Genomic DNA, 16,572 nt, shown 5'->3' with positions numbered 1-16,572 from the left:
AATGATTTCGATATCGAAATTATGATAAAATGTACTAAATTTTTGCTCGTTATCGAATGCGATCAATTTTACTCGATATCGAATGCGGTAATTTGTCCCCTATTCAATATGTGATATTGATAATTGTGAAATTGATAATACATATCATAGAATAAACAGTTTTCGTTATTGGTTGAATTTTAATAAAAAATATTATTGAAATTATAGTCTTCGTAATTGAAATAACATTTTAGTTATTGTTTTATGTTTTTAAATTCGAAAATTGTATTTTCAATAACTTTTCTTATCAAAGGTCAACCAATTATCAAATTCAATACTCAAATTTTAGTAGAAAATATTAGACAATTTTGTTTTGAGCACTTGATCCAATTACGAAATTATTAATACTAGTCAAATATCTGATAAATATTTTAATTGGCTCGGTTTAGAAATAGTTTTTTTTTGTGTGATTAGTGCAGATTTTGGACTGGATCAAAAAAAGTGGTAATGTAAGAATGAATCTTAGAGCAGGACATAAGCTTTCAGAAAATTAAATTTGTGACCATCCTGTTAAAAACAAGGTGAGATACAGGGTATTAAAGACGACCACCTCTGGTGTGTAAAACTTTGTATAGAAAAATAAAGAAAAACCTGTTTATCGGTCCGCAAATGCCTGAGATTTGAGCCAAAAACCACGACTACCACGATTTTCTTACGCATGAAACGCCATAGTAATTCGGAAAATGCGTCAAAATCAGGAAAAATATTTTTTAATCTGAATATTGATAATAGATAGGACCCTTTTTCTCCCACCAAATACAGAGAATTACCTTCGCGGCATGGTTATTTGACTTTGGTGTCGATTCGTCTGGTTGGCCGGGCTTCACGTATGATCGCTTACGCTTCGGGTTATCGTAATGGAACCATTTTTCATCACAAGTAATGATTCGGTCAAGAAATGATTTTCTTTAAAGGTCTCTCGGCTTCTATTCGTATGGTACCCAATTTCCCGGATTTTGGATTAATGTTGCTGCTTACAAACATTTTAAAATTGCTGCTTGAGTAGCTCCCAATGATTTTGCAAGGTCTTGTAGAGTTTTACAACAATCTTCAGGGAGTAATGCCACCATTTCTTGGTCTTCAAACTTTTTTTAAAATTAAAGAATTAAAGCAAAACTTCCTACATATCACGATTTGTTAGAACAAAATTTTACATTTTCGTAGCAAAAAAAAAACATTCATGTTTACACACCTAGAGAAAAAACGTTGCACTGTGCTGTAACCATTTCAACATTTTTACAAGTTTTTATACCCTTCAGCTTCGTGAGAAGGGTATATATAAGTTTGTCATTTCGTTTGTAATTTCTACATTTTTCATTTCCGACCCTATAAAGTATATATATTCTGGATCCTTATAGATAGCGGAGTCGATTAAGCCATGTCCGTCTGTCTGTCTGTCTGTCTGTCCGTCTGTCTGTCTGTTGAAATCAATTTTCTGAAGGCCCCAGATATCTCCGGGATCCAAATCTTCAACAATTCTAACAGACATACTTTCGAGAATTTTGCTATTTAAAATCAGCAAAATCCGTCCATAAATAACGGAGATATGAGCAAAAATCCGAGACAACCTCTAAAAATTTCATCAAAAAACACAATGTATTGCATGCTTTGACAAAAAAACAACAAAACGTATGTGTATTTTGTTTTTTTTTGTGTTTTGTTTCTTTTGGCGTTGTTGTTGTTTTTTATACAACTAAAGTTTAGTTTGGTTGTGTGTTGGTTTTTTTGACAAAAAAAACAACAAATCGTATGTTTGGATGTGCATGCTTTGCATTTTTTTGTTTTTCTTTTGTGTTTTGTTTCTTTTGGCGTTGTTGTTGTTTTTTATACAATTAAACGTATGTTTGGATGTGTGTTGGTTTCATTGGCTTGCGTATTTTGTTTTTGTTTTTTCTTTTGGTGTTTTGTTTCGTTTGGCGTTGTTGTTGTTTTTTGTGTTCTTGATAAATTTAGGATGCTGTACGCTGAAAGTGGGCAGTACATACATATATACTAATTATAAAAAATAATAATGCATCCACAACAAAGGTGAAGGGTATATAAGATTCGGCATAGCCGAATATAGCACTCTTACTTGTTAACAATATTATAGTCACTGGAATTATTTATATGATTGTGGTAACCATAATATGGTAAAGTTAAGATTTGCATGATTGTCGCAATCATATATATGATTGCAGTAAATAAATATATGTTTATGGCAATCATTTTCATGATGAATCATTAAATCATATGTTTTTCTATGATTATGATATACATAAATCGTGACAACATAATATGTTAAATTTTTCCATCATAAAAATTGTTACTGCAACCATATACATACAGTGACGGACATTACAATAGAATCACTATCAATATTTCATTTAAAACTAGGAGCAATCATAAGGATTGGTGTGGGCCAGAAAATATAAAAAAGTGACAAAATGTGTTGTGGACGGACGAAACGACCATTAATTTAATTGGTAGTGATGATAAGACATGGGTTAGACGTCCAAAAAATGGCAAAAACCAAAAACGTACATGGTTGGGGAAATATTATTATATGGGGATGCTTTTCTTGGTCCAATTTATTGGATTAAAGAAAATATGGATAAGCACTTGTATGTAAATATTTTGGAGAATGTTATAAAGCCACATGCAGAATGGAATATGACCTTAAAATGGCTCTTCCAGCAAGATAATGACCCAAAGCACACATCAGGTCTTGCCAAAAAATGGTTTTTATATAACAAAATTCATGTTTTGGAATGACCAGACTTAAATCCTATGGAAAATCGGACCTGAAAAATTTAAAAACAAGGAAGAACTTTGGCAGAAAATTCAGGAAATATGGTATGCAATTTCCCGATCTACATACATGATTGCTAAAAGCATCTTATGGTTAGCGCAATCATATAAATAATTACAGTGACCATGATATTGTTAAAAACCTTGTAAAAATTTTGAAATGTTAAAGTAAACATGTACAACTGTATTTGTATTTCTAAGGAAATCGATTTAATGAACTTGAGCCTAAATAATTAATAATATTAATGTATGTACAACTACTTTTTTTGCGCTGCGTGAATCTAGTTCGAATTTTATTTGAATTTTTCGAGTCCTACTTTCTGCAAGATCACAATATGGGTTTCAAAAGAAGATTAATTTCATAAGCTTGCTTTGTGTTGGGGACATCCACAATTTATCAATTGGAACCACCCTTAATGTACATATGTATACATTTTAGCCACAGTAATAGTGATTGTATATGTATGGCTGACGACTACAGATGGCTTCAAGGGGTTTTTTAATTCGATTTTTTTTTTGTTTTATTGAGCAGCATTTCATTTTTATTGCCAGTATCACAATATTTTGCAATATTATTTACATTTTCACTTGAAGCTAAAAGTTCATCATCTATTAAAAAAAAGGAGCAATGAATAAAACTAAAAAATATTCTGTATGAATACAGAAGCGTTTCGCAAACTGCAATGATTCCAGCAAAATCCTTTTGAAAACTTTAAAACCCAAAATTTTCTTATAAATAACAATAATGCCTCACATGTTGGGTAACTGACAGTAATTTAATTGCTTATTACTAGTACTTATTTTCCTTTCCATTTTGTCATTAATTTAAACTGTAAATAACTAAATTTTTTATTGTTAAATAATTTCCTATTGTAAGGTTACACATTCATTCAAATGCTAACAAAAAACTCTTCAAAAAGTTTTATTGCCTAACTCCCTAAAATTGCCCCTGCTATGTATTCATGAATTTTAATAAACCCCAACAAATGAATATTTGCTGCAAATATAAATTTCTGGCTTAAAAATTTAACAGAAAAAAAAATTTAATTTTTACTGTGGAAAAAAATAACCTGAGCCTATAAATATGCTACGTCTCTGTGAATTGTTTCTTTATTTAACACACATTCAAACAAATGTTGCATAAATATGAATATGTGAAGGAGTTTGTGTATGTATGTATGTATGTTTCTGTATGAATATGATAGAGAGCTTGAGAATTGTACATACATGCACAATTTTGTGCAAAATTGTCAATTTTAATATTATTGAATTCCTAAGAGACATAAAAGGGAAATAAATACACATACGAAAAGGAAAATTCACACAAACACACACTCGCATAGTATTGTATAGTTTATTTAATGAAATTCTCTTGTTGCATTGAGATATTTATGAACCATGTATGAAGATTTCATATATTTGCAGGGGTTTTTTTTCGTAATAATGCTGCCGGGTTTGTGTTTTTTTTTATTTTTTTGTTGCATGTATGAAGCCAAGAAGCATGTGGAGAAATCTGCATGTGAATATTTATGTAAAATTCATTTAATTTAAGGGAGAGCAAAAAAAACCAACTGATAATAACACTCATATAAAAACTGTATAAATGCAGTTGGCATAATTTTCGCATTCGTACAATATGAATGTGAAATGTTTAATTTTCCAAGAGAGTTGATTCATTGGTGGATTGGAGTGGTCTGGTCTGCTCTATGTTTGTTGTGTTGTGGTGTGGGTTCAACTTTTGGCTTGTTATGTGACACAATTTATGAATATGTCATAGACTATACAATTTTAAATTGCAATTGTCATCCATGTAACTTGTTTGGGGGCGCGCAAATGCTGGGTAGTTGTGTGTAAACGGTGTGTATAGAGCGAGAGTAAATATGTGGTGGTTGGGTAAATATGTGCAACTTAAACTATACAGCAACAAAGAACGTTTATTTATTAAAATAAACACTTATGCTTACAGTTATTGAAGAAGTACCAGAACACAGTGGTCGCACAATGGTAGAATAACAGAGAAATTACAACAATTTGTTTTCTTAACTTTCAGTAAATTTGTCCAAAGGTCTCGTATAAATTCCACATTCGAGCATGACTTTAACACTTGTAGAACTCAAATACGTAGAAACCTCAGCTCATTAATGATCGGTACATAATAGGGCATAGCTCCAGTAAGGCTCACATCCAAAATATGGATTAACGAGCATAAATATTATATAAATATGTTTTTTAACATACTTTAGCTAGGTTTTTAAGTAACTTCATCATTTTCTTCATAATATTTTTAAAGATTTTAGCTAGTTTTGCATTTTTTGAAAATGTACTTTTCTTAAAATCTTGAAAATATTAAATGTTTAACTTAAAATTATATATAAAATTAAATTTTCGATATTTTAAGCATTTTTCATAAAAGTACCAAAAAAAAGTACTTTTTGAAATTTCCTAATTATATGCAAGTTTATGGTGTTTGTGGTATTTCAGTCTGTTTTAAAAACATTTTATCGTATCCAAAAATATTTAAGGTTTTTAGTTAATTTATTATGTTTTGTAAGAATATCAAAAAAGTAGTTTTCTCTAAATCTTGAAAATACATAAAAAAGGATGTTTCTTTATTTTTAGCATTTTTAAAGTACATTGCTCTTTAAGTCTAGTTTATGATTTTTGTGATATTTTAGCTTATTTTAAAAACATTTTACCTTTAGCTTCTCTACTATATATTGAAATTTTTAAGGATTTTTTGTAAGTTTTACCTAATTTTAAAAAAGTACCAAAATACTACTTTTTTTCAAATTCTTGAAAATATCAAATTATATATAAAATTAAATTTTCTCTCTTTTAAGCAATTTAAAAAAAAATCCAAAAAAAGTACTTTTTGAAATTTCGTAATTATGTGCGATTTTATAGTGTTTGCGGTATTTTAGTCTGTTTTAAAAACATTTTATCTTATCCAAAAAGCTTTAAGGTTTTATGTTAGTTAAGTATTTTTTGAAAAAGTGTCTAAAAAGTACTTTTCTCAAAATTATTTTTAACATTTTTTAAAAAAAGTACATTACTATTTAAGTACTATATCGAAATTTTTAAGGTTTTTAGCAGGTTTTACCTATTTTTGACAAAGTCCAAAATTTTTTCTTAAAATAATATAAAATCTTAAATTTTCTTTAGTTTTAAAATTTTTAAAAAAAAAGTACCCAAATACTTTTATGGATTTTGTAATATTTTAGCTCGTTTTAACATTTTTATGTATGTTAGTAAGTTTTACCTATTTTTGAAAAAGTACCAAAAAAGTACTTTTTTCAAAATCTTGAAAATATCATATTTTTTGAGTAAAATTATATGTAAAATTTAATTTTATCGTTTTTTAGCAAGTTTTACCGATTATATTACCGTAAATATCATATTTTTGCTTAAAATTATATAAAAACATATATTTTCTTTAGTTTTAAAATTTTTCACAAAAAGTACCCAAAAGTACTTTTATGGATTTTGAAATATATTAGCTCGTATTAGTATTTTTATGGTTAATTATTCAGTTTTTCAAAAGTTTTTATAAAATTTTACATATTTTTGAAAAAGTACCAACACAGTACTTTTTTCAAAATCTTGAAAATATCATATTTTTTGCTTAAATTATATGCAAAATTAAATTTTCTTTAGATTTACAATTTTTCAAAAAAAAAAAAGTACCCAAAAGTACCCAAATTTTATGGTTTTTGTAATATTTTAGCTCATTTTAATAGTTAATATAGTTAGTTTTGCAAAAGTACCAAAAAGTATTTTTCTGAAAATAAAAGATTACATATTTGAAAACATATTTAGCTTCCATTGAAAAACAAAACATTTCACTTCAAATGAAAAATTGGAAATAAAAATGTGTAAATAAAAGAAACATTTTAGATTTTTTTGGACTTGGTACCATTTGACAAAAATGTTAAGGCTTTTGTGGTACTTTATTTTAATATTAAATTGTATATATTTTTATAATATCTTCAACTGTTTTTTCCATATTATATCAACATTTTGAAAGTGGTTTTGTTGATCTTTGTTTCTTTTGTAATTTTTAGTTTGAACAAGTAATAAAAGAGTACTTTTTCTCAAAATTACTAAAATATATTCGCTTAAAATGATTTTAAATTTTCTATATTTTTATAAATTTTTAAAAAAGTAATTTTTTGAACAAGTAACAAAAAAGGATTTTTTCTCAAAATTCTTAACATATAACATATCGCTTAAAATGATTTAAAATATAAAATTTTCTCTGGTACCAAAAAGGTAATTTTTCTTACCTGGATAATATTTTTACACTGTTTGTGGGAGATTAGCTTTTTTCAGCTTTTTTAATTTAGCTTTTCTACATTAAGTGTGTTGTTAGAAAAGTCTTGTTTAATCAATCAAAGTAAATATTTGCAAAAAGTAATAAGTAATTTTTATAATTTTTTTTGTTGCATTCCAACCCATAGTGTTTAATATACATACGTGATAAAATCTCATAAGTATTCATTCTCTTGTAGGTATAAATAAGTATGTATGTAGATCTTATTGCATTTCCTTCCTCTTTCTCAACTTTTTGTTGGCCCAGGCGCTATTATTGCTGTTGTTATTATAGTTATTGTTGTCATTTTGTATCATTTGTATGGCCACCTTTTATTATTTGTTGTATGTGTGTACGGATTATTTTATTCAATCTATATTTCTCTATATTCTTGCTGGAGTGTTGCTCTGTTTTCTTTTCAATTTGTGTGTGTTTTCCCTCATTTTATTCATTGACATGATTTCTGTCAGTTTTATTGCCGCTATGTATGATGATTGTGGAAAAAGTCTTTGAGTGTTAGTGTATGAAGGATAGTGGAGTATTCAGTATTGGTAGATGGTTAGTTGTATGTATAGAAGGAAACCATCAGCAATACAATCAGCAAATATACAGTTTTTTGTTCAGACAGTTTTTTTTATTATTTATTCTATTACATTTTCTGTCACCCTCTGTGTATAAATACCCTACGCTAGTACCTTTTAGACACTTGGCTGACTCCAATTTATAATTTTTTTGTTTAATTGTCATGTGGTATGTGCTCTTTTTAATGCAAAGTGAAGTCTATTGATTACTTTATACATCCCAGGTATCCTAGCGTTTACACAATTGTCACTTTAGTATTTCTATGTAATATAGGATGTAGCCACTTTGAACTTTTTGTTAGTACTGCTCTTAAAAAACTTATTTTACTCACCACAAGTAATTTATTTGTAGAATCAATTGTATTTGTATTATATTTAGGATCAATTGACTTCATAAGTAAAATCACTTTTCTAATGTTTAGGGAAAAGTACCAAAAAAAAAGTATTTTTCTCAAACGCTTGAAAATATAAAATGTTGTCCTTAAATTAAATAAAAAATTTACTTTTCATAATTTTTAAAATTTTTTAAAAAGTAACAAAAAAGTACTTTTTTAAATTTCTTTTTATATGTACAATTTTATGGTTTTTGTGATATTTAGATCGTGTTAAACAAATTTCATCCTTTTTCTAATTTTTTTTATATTTTTATAAACTTTTGAAATTCTTTTTTTTAAAAAAAAAAGTACCGCAGTACTTTTCTTAAAATCTTAAAAATATCACGTTTACAAATGTAGTTTTGATACTACCTAACACAATTTTTATGGTATTTTTGCTTGTTTTTAAGTAATTTTAACCCTTTATTCCATAATATATCCACTGTTTTAAAAATTAAGTTGGTTTTGATTTTTTTGGAAACATAAAATTTTTTGATAAAATTTTATTAAAAAAAAATAAATTTGGTTTATACTCACCAGAAGTAATTTATTTGGAGAATCAATTGCATTTGTATTATATTTAGGGTCTATAGTTCGCATTTTTATGAAAAGTACAAAAAAAGTACTTTTCTCAAATCCTTGAAAATACAAAATTTTATCCTTAAATTATATAAGTTACTTAATTTTCTTAATTTTTTAGAAAGTACCAAAAAAGTACTTTTTGAAATTTCTTTTTCTAGTAAAATTTTATGGTATTTTAGCTAATTTTTAAGTAATTTTACCCCCTTTTTCAATAATATATCGACTGTTTTTAAAAATTAAGTTGGTTTTGATTTTTTGGAAAAAGTACCAAAATAGTACTTTTCTCAAAATCTTGAAAATATCAAATTTTTTGCTTAAAATTTTATTAAAAGAATAAATTTTGTTTATTTTTAAAGTTTTTTAAAAAGTACTTTTTGAAATTTCCTATTTTAGTAAAATTTTTTGTTAATTTAGCTAATTTTTAAGTAATTTTACCCCTTTATTCCACAATATATCAACAGTTTTTATAAATTAAGTTTTTTGGAAAAAGTAGCAAAAAAGTACTTTTCTCAAAATCATAAAAATATGAAATTGTTAGGTTAATATTTTATTAAAAACAAGAAATTTTGTTTATTTTTAAAATTTTTTTAAAAAAGTACTTTTTAAATTTTCGTATTTAAGTACCATTTTATGGTTTATGTGGTATTTTAGCTTGTTTTAAAATCATTGATAGGACCAGATCTGCTGGGTGCTCAGTCACTATTGCTGTTTCTAATACAGTTTTGTATGAGTTGTTGGGTTTTGTTTGTAGTACATTCATGTTTTTTCTTTTGCTATTACTATTATTTGTTGTTTTATCACAAATTCATCAAATGACAAATGTTGCATTTTTGTGTTTAATTTTTTTTTTCTTTCTATTTTTCTACTTTATTCACAATATTTCTATATTTTTTTTAGATCCTTACTAGTTTTGTATTTATTATTATTGTTGTTATTGTTACTGCCAGTTTATAAATTATTTTTCCTGCTTTGTTCGTTATGGGTTTTAAAGGATTTTGTTGTAGTTGTTGTCATTGTTGTTATTATTATTGTTGCCATTTTTCTCTTTAAATAGAAAACTAAAGGAAAATATTATTTTTCTCTTCGTTTTGTTTAGTTGCCAGTATTTGATTTGTCAAATGCTTTATTGTTCTTGTAGTTGTTGTTCTTTTTATGCATAATCGTATCATTTGTTTGTAGGATAAAGTGTGTGTGTGTATTGTGTTGTGTTTGTATTGTATAATCATTTTTTTGTGTACATTTTACTGATTTCCTTCTTACATGCAGGATTTTTCTTGTATTTTTTTTTTGTACTTCATTCTCATGTCACTTTGTCACACAATGCATTTTTCATTTTGATTTTTTTGTGCTTCTAAAAAACACACATACATTTGCATAAAATTTTAATATGTATGTGTGTTTGTGTGTGTTTATAAGCTTAATTTCAACTTGACTTTTACTTGTCTGATTATTTTGCCTTTTATGTTTTTGATTGTCGTAATGTCGACATTAATATTCTTTATTTTTTCCCTCAGTTGGCGTTTTTTTTTTTGTTGTTTTCTCCTGTTATTTTGTCTATTTTCAAATTATACACTGTTAGGGTGGAAATGTGTGTAGTTGTCTAATAAATACAAATTGCTAAAAGGAAAATTTAAGAATTTAAATTATGAATTTTAAAAAGCAGTTTTAAGAAGTTTTTGATATAAAATATTAAAAATGTCCTGTTTTAAAGTCTTAAGTATTGTAACATTTTAGAGATATTTCATTACCGACTTTAAGTAATCGCAGACGACAAAAAAATTTCCTAATGAAAATTGAAGTAATCCCTGGCGACAACAAAATTTTCTAATGAATATTGAAGTGATCGCCGGCGACAACAATAATTTCTAAAGAAAATGGAAGTAATCATCGGCGACAACAAAAATGTTTAAAGAAAATTGGCGAAATCAAAATTGTCCGGAACAAAATTTTCTAAAGAAAATTCAAGTAATCGCCGGCGACAACAAAATGTGCTAAAGAAAATTGTAGTAATCGTCGTCGACAACAAAATTTTATAAAGAAAATTTAAGAAATCGCCGGCGACAAGAAAATTGTCTAAAGAAAATTCAATTAATCGTCGACGACAAGAAAATTTTCTAATGAAAATTCAAGTAGTCGTTGGCTATAACAATATTTTCTAAGGAAAATTTAAGAAATTTTCTAATAAAAATTCAAGTAGTCGGTGGATACAACAATATTTTCCAAGGAAAATTCAAGTAATCGGCGGCTACAACAAAATTTCCTAAAGAAAATTCAATTAATCGTCGACGACAACAAAATTTCCTAAAGAAAATTCAAGAAATCGCGGGCGACAAAAAAATTTTCTAACGAAAATTCAAGTAGTCGGTGGCTACAACAATATTTTCTAAGGAAAATTCAAGAAATCGCCGGCGACAAAAAATTTTCAGTAATAGCTGGCAAAAACAAACTTTTCTAATGAAAATGGAAGAAATCAATGGCGACAACAATAATTTCTAAAGAACATATAAGTAATCGTAAAAAAATGTTTAAGTAAAACCAATGTTATCGGCGTCGACAACAAAATTTCCAGAAGAAAATTCTAGTAGTCGCCAACGACAACAAAATATTTTAAAGAAAATTCAAGTAATCGCCAGCGACAACTAATTTTTCTAAAGAAAATTCAAGTAATCGATGGCGACAACAAAATTTCCTTACGAAAATTCAAGTGATTGCCGGCTACAAGTAATCGGTGGCTACAACAATATTTTCTAAGGAAAATTCAAGAAATCGCCGGCGACAACATTATTTCATAAAGAAAAATCAAGTAATCGCTGACAAGAACATTTCTAAAGAAAGTTCAAGTAACCGGCGGCTGCAACAAAATTGTCTACAGAAAACTTTTTCTAAACAAATCAATTAAAAAGTGTTAAAGTAAATTCAAGTAATCGCCGACGTCAACAAAATTTCCTAAAGATCATTCAAGTAATCGCCAACGACAAAAAAATTTGCAAATAAAAAAAAAAAATTCTTTATCAAAATACATATATCTCAGAAATATTTCAGGTTTTATTCCTTGGAGTTTTTAAAAACGTTAGGTAATACAAAAGTCATATTCACAATCATTCAAATGAAACGTATACAAACATTTAAATTGGGGTATTAGGTTCAATAAGGACCTAATGCTTTAGAGGAAACCTGGGAAATAGGAAATAAACTTAAATACAAAAATTTGAGGACTCAACCAAACACATCTAGACTGAGCCAGAGAAAAAATATAGTTGTACATGATCACAGCAATCATTTTATATGATTACAAGGTATTATATAGGATGATGAACCTGGCATATTTCATTTCATACTTAATCGGAACATGTCTTCTTTACAAACCAATAAAAATTCACAAATATCTCCAAAAATACGTGGTTTTATTATAAAATGAAAAACTGCTTTCTGACTGAGACACCCATTATTTAACAATATGGTTGCGACAACTATAATATGATACAGTTACGATTCACATGATTACAGCAATTACATATTTTTCTTCCGCTCGCCTTTTTTGTTTATTGTTTATTTATTTTTCATTTTTAATTAAAGATTTTATCTTTTAAATTTAAGCATAAAGTTAATTCGAAACTGTTATATTGTTCACATTGCAGGACATATTTTTTTTATTTAAATCTCCATATCAATATCAACACAAACTTGGCAAATTTTCCATTTAAATTTAACTAACATCATCATTTGTGTTTTATTTTCTGTCTATTTTTAGTCTTCAGTATTGTTGAAAATTGACATTGATACCACACAGTCAATAGCCAGTAATGCCGGTGGCGGTTCTGGTGGTGGAGGTGGTATAATATCAGCATCTTCCACATTATCCTCAACAACCACCGCTTCATCATCAGCCGCCGCAGCAGCAGCAGCGGCAGCTAATAATAATGTATCCTCAAGCCAAAGTCAAGCCATCAATGGCACCACAAATACACTCGCTACCGCAGGCGGTACAGCTACAGATGCCAATAGTAATAATAGTAATAACAACAACAACACTAACAACAGCAACATAAGCACAACGAATGGCATCTCATCATCCACAAGCAATGGAGAATTACTAACACCTACTCAGCAACAACAACAACAGCAGCAGCAGCAACAACAACAGCAGCAGCAACAACAACAGCAGCAACAACAACAGCAGCAACAACAACAACAATTAATAGCCGCTATTAGTCAACATCAACAGCATCAACAGCAGCTACAAACAACAGTCGGCTCAGTAATTGCTGCCACATCAGTTACAGCCACTTCAGCTGCCACTGGCCTTTTGCCGGCCGTCATGTCAACATCAAATCAACCTGGCATCGTTAATACCTCATCGATAATGACATCAATGGTGGGTGCTGGTGGTGTTCTGGCTCCATCATCGAGCACAGCTCAGGTGATGGCAAATTTAAATGCTGCCGCAGCTGCTGGCATTATGACATCGGCCACACCAAATACACCGGTAGCAACTAGTCTCTCAAACGCTCTAGTCCCTCTGCACCATCAACAGCAACAACAACAACAGCAACATCAAAACTCATGTACCACCGTTGCAACAATAAATTCAAATGATGCCAAAAATACACCAAAACGTTTGCACGTTTCGAATATACCCTTTCGTTTTCGTGATCCCGATCTAAGAGCCATGTTTGGGGTGAGTAATTTTGTTATTCAAAGAGGTGTTTTTTTTTATTTTGTATTCCTACACAAATAACTAATTTCATTGAATGAGATTTATATTGATTTAAAATGTGCATATTGTATAGATTTGAAAATAGAATGGGGAATTTGATGCTCAAATGATTTGTGGGGGGAGAAACAACAATAGCGGATGAATTATGCATATGAGAATTTAAAATGTTATAGTTTTGAATAGAGGAATAATTTAAAAAAATATGTATTTTACATAGACACTATTTCAATTGAGTGCATTGACAAAAAATTTGTGGAAAAGAAGTAGTAAATTAGCAGGCAAACGAAGAGAGCCTTAAAAGCTTAGCAAAGAAAATTTCCACCAAAATTTTCTCAATAAATTTATTTTTTAAAAAAAAAAGCTCTCAAAATCTTTTTCTTCAAAGATTCTAAAGCTTTTTCTCAAAAGATGTGAAAACTAATTTTCATTTGCAAAAGATTTTTCACACCAAAAAAACTTTGAAAGCTATTGTTGCAAATAAAAGCTTTACTAAGCTTTATCTCAAATAAAATCTTTTAGAAGATTCATTCCCAATAAATGTTGCTGTAGAAAACCGCTGATTAACGTCTTTGGAAAGTTCTTTCTTAGAAAAAAATTTAAAAAAGCTAAAACTTCCAAAAACTTTAAATTTAGATTGTTAGTATTTTTTTCAAATAAACGTTTTGTAATAAGATTCTCATTAAAACCATTTCTCAAAAATGCTATATAAAGCTTTTTCTCAAAGCTCTAAAAAGCTTTTTCTCAAAAATGTGTAAACAAATTTTTGAATTTCCAAAACGTTATTTTTCAAATAAAAGCTTTGAAAAAGCTATTGTTTCTAATAAAAGATTTAAATAAAAAATTTTAAATGGAAAAGCTTAAAAATTATTTCTTACTCAATAAGATACTTTTCGGAAAAAAATGCTCCAGCTTTCTGTTAAAATTATAATTTTTTATAAAAAAAAAATATGGATTTAATCTCAACAAAACTTAGTTTACTGATTAAAAATCTCTTTTAAGCTTTCGTTATCAATAAAGAAAAACTCTTAAAGCTTTTTACTGTAACTTCAAAATAAACTTTTTATCTTCAAAGAGAATTGTTATTGTTTGAGATTATTGGATCAAAAGCTTTTATATACATTTTAATCTAAGGAGTTAATTTAGAAAGATTTAAAACCATTTTTTATTCATGAAACATGAAAAATAAGTTTATTTTTAAATAAAAACAATATTTCTTAAAATATTTTTTCTAATATGATTAGAATTCTCCAAATAACAGAATCCTATGAAAATTTTCTAAAACTTTCAGTAAAAAGCTTATTTTACTGTAACAGTAAAAAATTCTTAGCTATAAGCTGCTTTTATATGTATTGTTACATTTGATGGAAAGCTCTTAAAAAACTAAAATCATACTTTAAATCAAAGCTAACATAAATTATTTGAGAAATATTGATTTAGTAAAATCCATCAGGAGATAAAAACGAAAGTGAATCATTGATTTAAATTATATATACATATTATTAATTAAAAAGCCTTTTAAATTAGGACTTTGTAGTTGAAAACATTATTTAAATTGGCGAAAGTTTTTTTTAGAATAAAAGTGTATTTAGATTCTTTACTTAAAAGCTTTTTCAAAAAGTGTATTTAGATTCTTTACTTAAAAGCTTTTTCAAATAGATGCTTAAGTTTTCTAAAGATAAATTGGATCAAAGCTTTTTTAAATTGTTTGAAATGATTAAATAAAAGCCTTCTGGTATACAGTTCAAAAAAGCTTTAGTCTACTAAAATACAAAAGAATAATATTCTGAACTAGACATTTCTTAATAAAAGCTTTCTTTAGCAAAGAGCTTTTTAACGAAATATTCCTTAAGTTGAAAACTTTATCTATTTGATATACAATTTTTTTTTAGAAAAAAAGCTTTCTTAAATGGAGGCAACTTCCATTTAAGAAAATTTTATTGAGCAGTCAAATTTTCAAATCTATTCAAATTTTTATTTAAAAATTCTCTGTTTCAAAACTATAGCTAATGCAAAACTTTTCTTAAACTTCTTATTTAACTTAAATTTTTGCTACTTAAGTCTTTTTTTAAAAAATAAAATTCAAATAATTGCTAAACTAATTGTATATATTTTTCTTTTTTTTCATTTTTTTAACATGCATCCTGCCAATCTCGTTATTGTTCTTAAATAATGCTTGAAATCAACTTGCTAAAACAATTTTTGTTTTGTTTTGAAAAAAACTCAACATTTTTTTCAATGAACATTTTTCATATGGCTGACTGTCTGCCTGCGTGCCTGCCTAATTCAACCAAACACCCGCCCGTCTGACTGTCTGGTTGATTCTTTCGTACGTTCGTTGGCTGCTGCTGACTGGTTGGCTGGCTGGCTGAAAAATTCAAAACAAAAAAAAAATACTTTTTTCTATTTTCTATTTATGTGTGTGTGTCTGTTGGCTGATTCTGTTGTGACTGTGTGTTATTATGTTGTCGATAATAAATTTTTGTTCCTTGTTCGGATCGCCTTTAGCAATTTGGCACCATACTTGATGTAGAAATTATATTCAATGAACGTGGCAGCAAGGTAAGTTTTTTTTATTCTATATTATGAAAACATTATTTTGAGTTTCTTTTTTATTATTATTATGTATTATTTTTTTGAGTTTTTTGTTTGTTTTATTACAACCATTTAAAAACCATATGAAAATTAATGAGTTTTTTTTAACTGGCTAAAAAAACAGTTTAAAAAATGTTGATAAAATGTGTTAAATAAAGATTTTTTTAAGTAAATTAATTTAAATGGGTAATAAAAGTTTGCCAACATGAGATGAGTACTTTTTGTGAAAGAAGAATTGTAATAGAGATTTTAGAGAGTTTTTCCAAGTGCTTTATTTAAATCATGAACAGATTAACAAGGACATAAAACAGTAATAAAAAGTGAGAAATAGAATATTTTGCTTTACAAAAGATTTTGTATTGTCGGATTTAACAAAATAAATTAAATTTAAAGCATGTTTTTAGAAAATTAGTATTTAATTTCAGAGGTAAACAAAAAAAATTTAAATTAAATTTGCTGTTTCGTGCTTTTTAATTAATATTAAAATTCTAGAAATAGATTTCATGTTCAATTAAAGCCATATTTATTTGAATATAAATAACATAAAGCCTACCTTAGGGCTATTGATTTATTTTAATTAACCTTTTT

The 16,572-nt window shown here is 27.5% G+C and overlaps 1 protein-coding gene across 9 annotated transcripts in view; it reads left to right on the top strand.

Annotated features, from left to right (window-relative positions):
* Window positions 1–16,572, top strand: part of Rbfox1 (RNA-binding Fox protein 1) — a 512,165-nt gene that overhangs the window by 398,461 nt on the left and 97,132 nt on the right. For all 9 annotated transcript variants that reach the window (XM_065503146.1, XM_065503152.1, XM_065503154.1 and 6 more), the window contains 2 exons: window positions 12,427–13,353; window positions 15,898–15,951. In XM_065503146.1, the coding sequence (XP_065359218.1) occupies window positions 12,427–13,353; window positions 15,898–15,951 (981 nt within the window). The remainder of the gene's footprint in view (window positions 1–12,426; window positions 13,354–15,897; window positions 15,952–16,572) is intronic.

Source organism: Calliphora vicina, chromosome 3 (assembly GCF_958450345.1).
Source record: "Calliphora vicina chromosome 3, idCalVici1.1, whole genome shotgun sequence".
Taxonomy (NCBI): domain Eukaryota; kingdom Metazoa; phylum Arthropoda; class Insecta; order Diptera; family Calliphoridae; genus Calliphora; species Calliphora vicina.
This window is presented reverse-complemented; position numbering and strand designations above follow the sequence as displayed.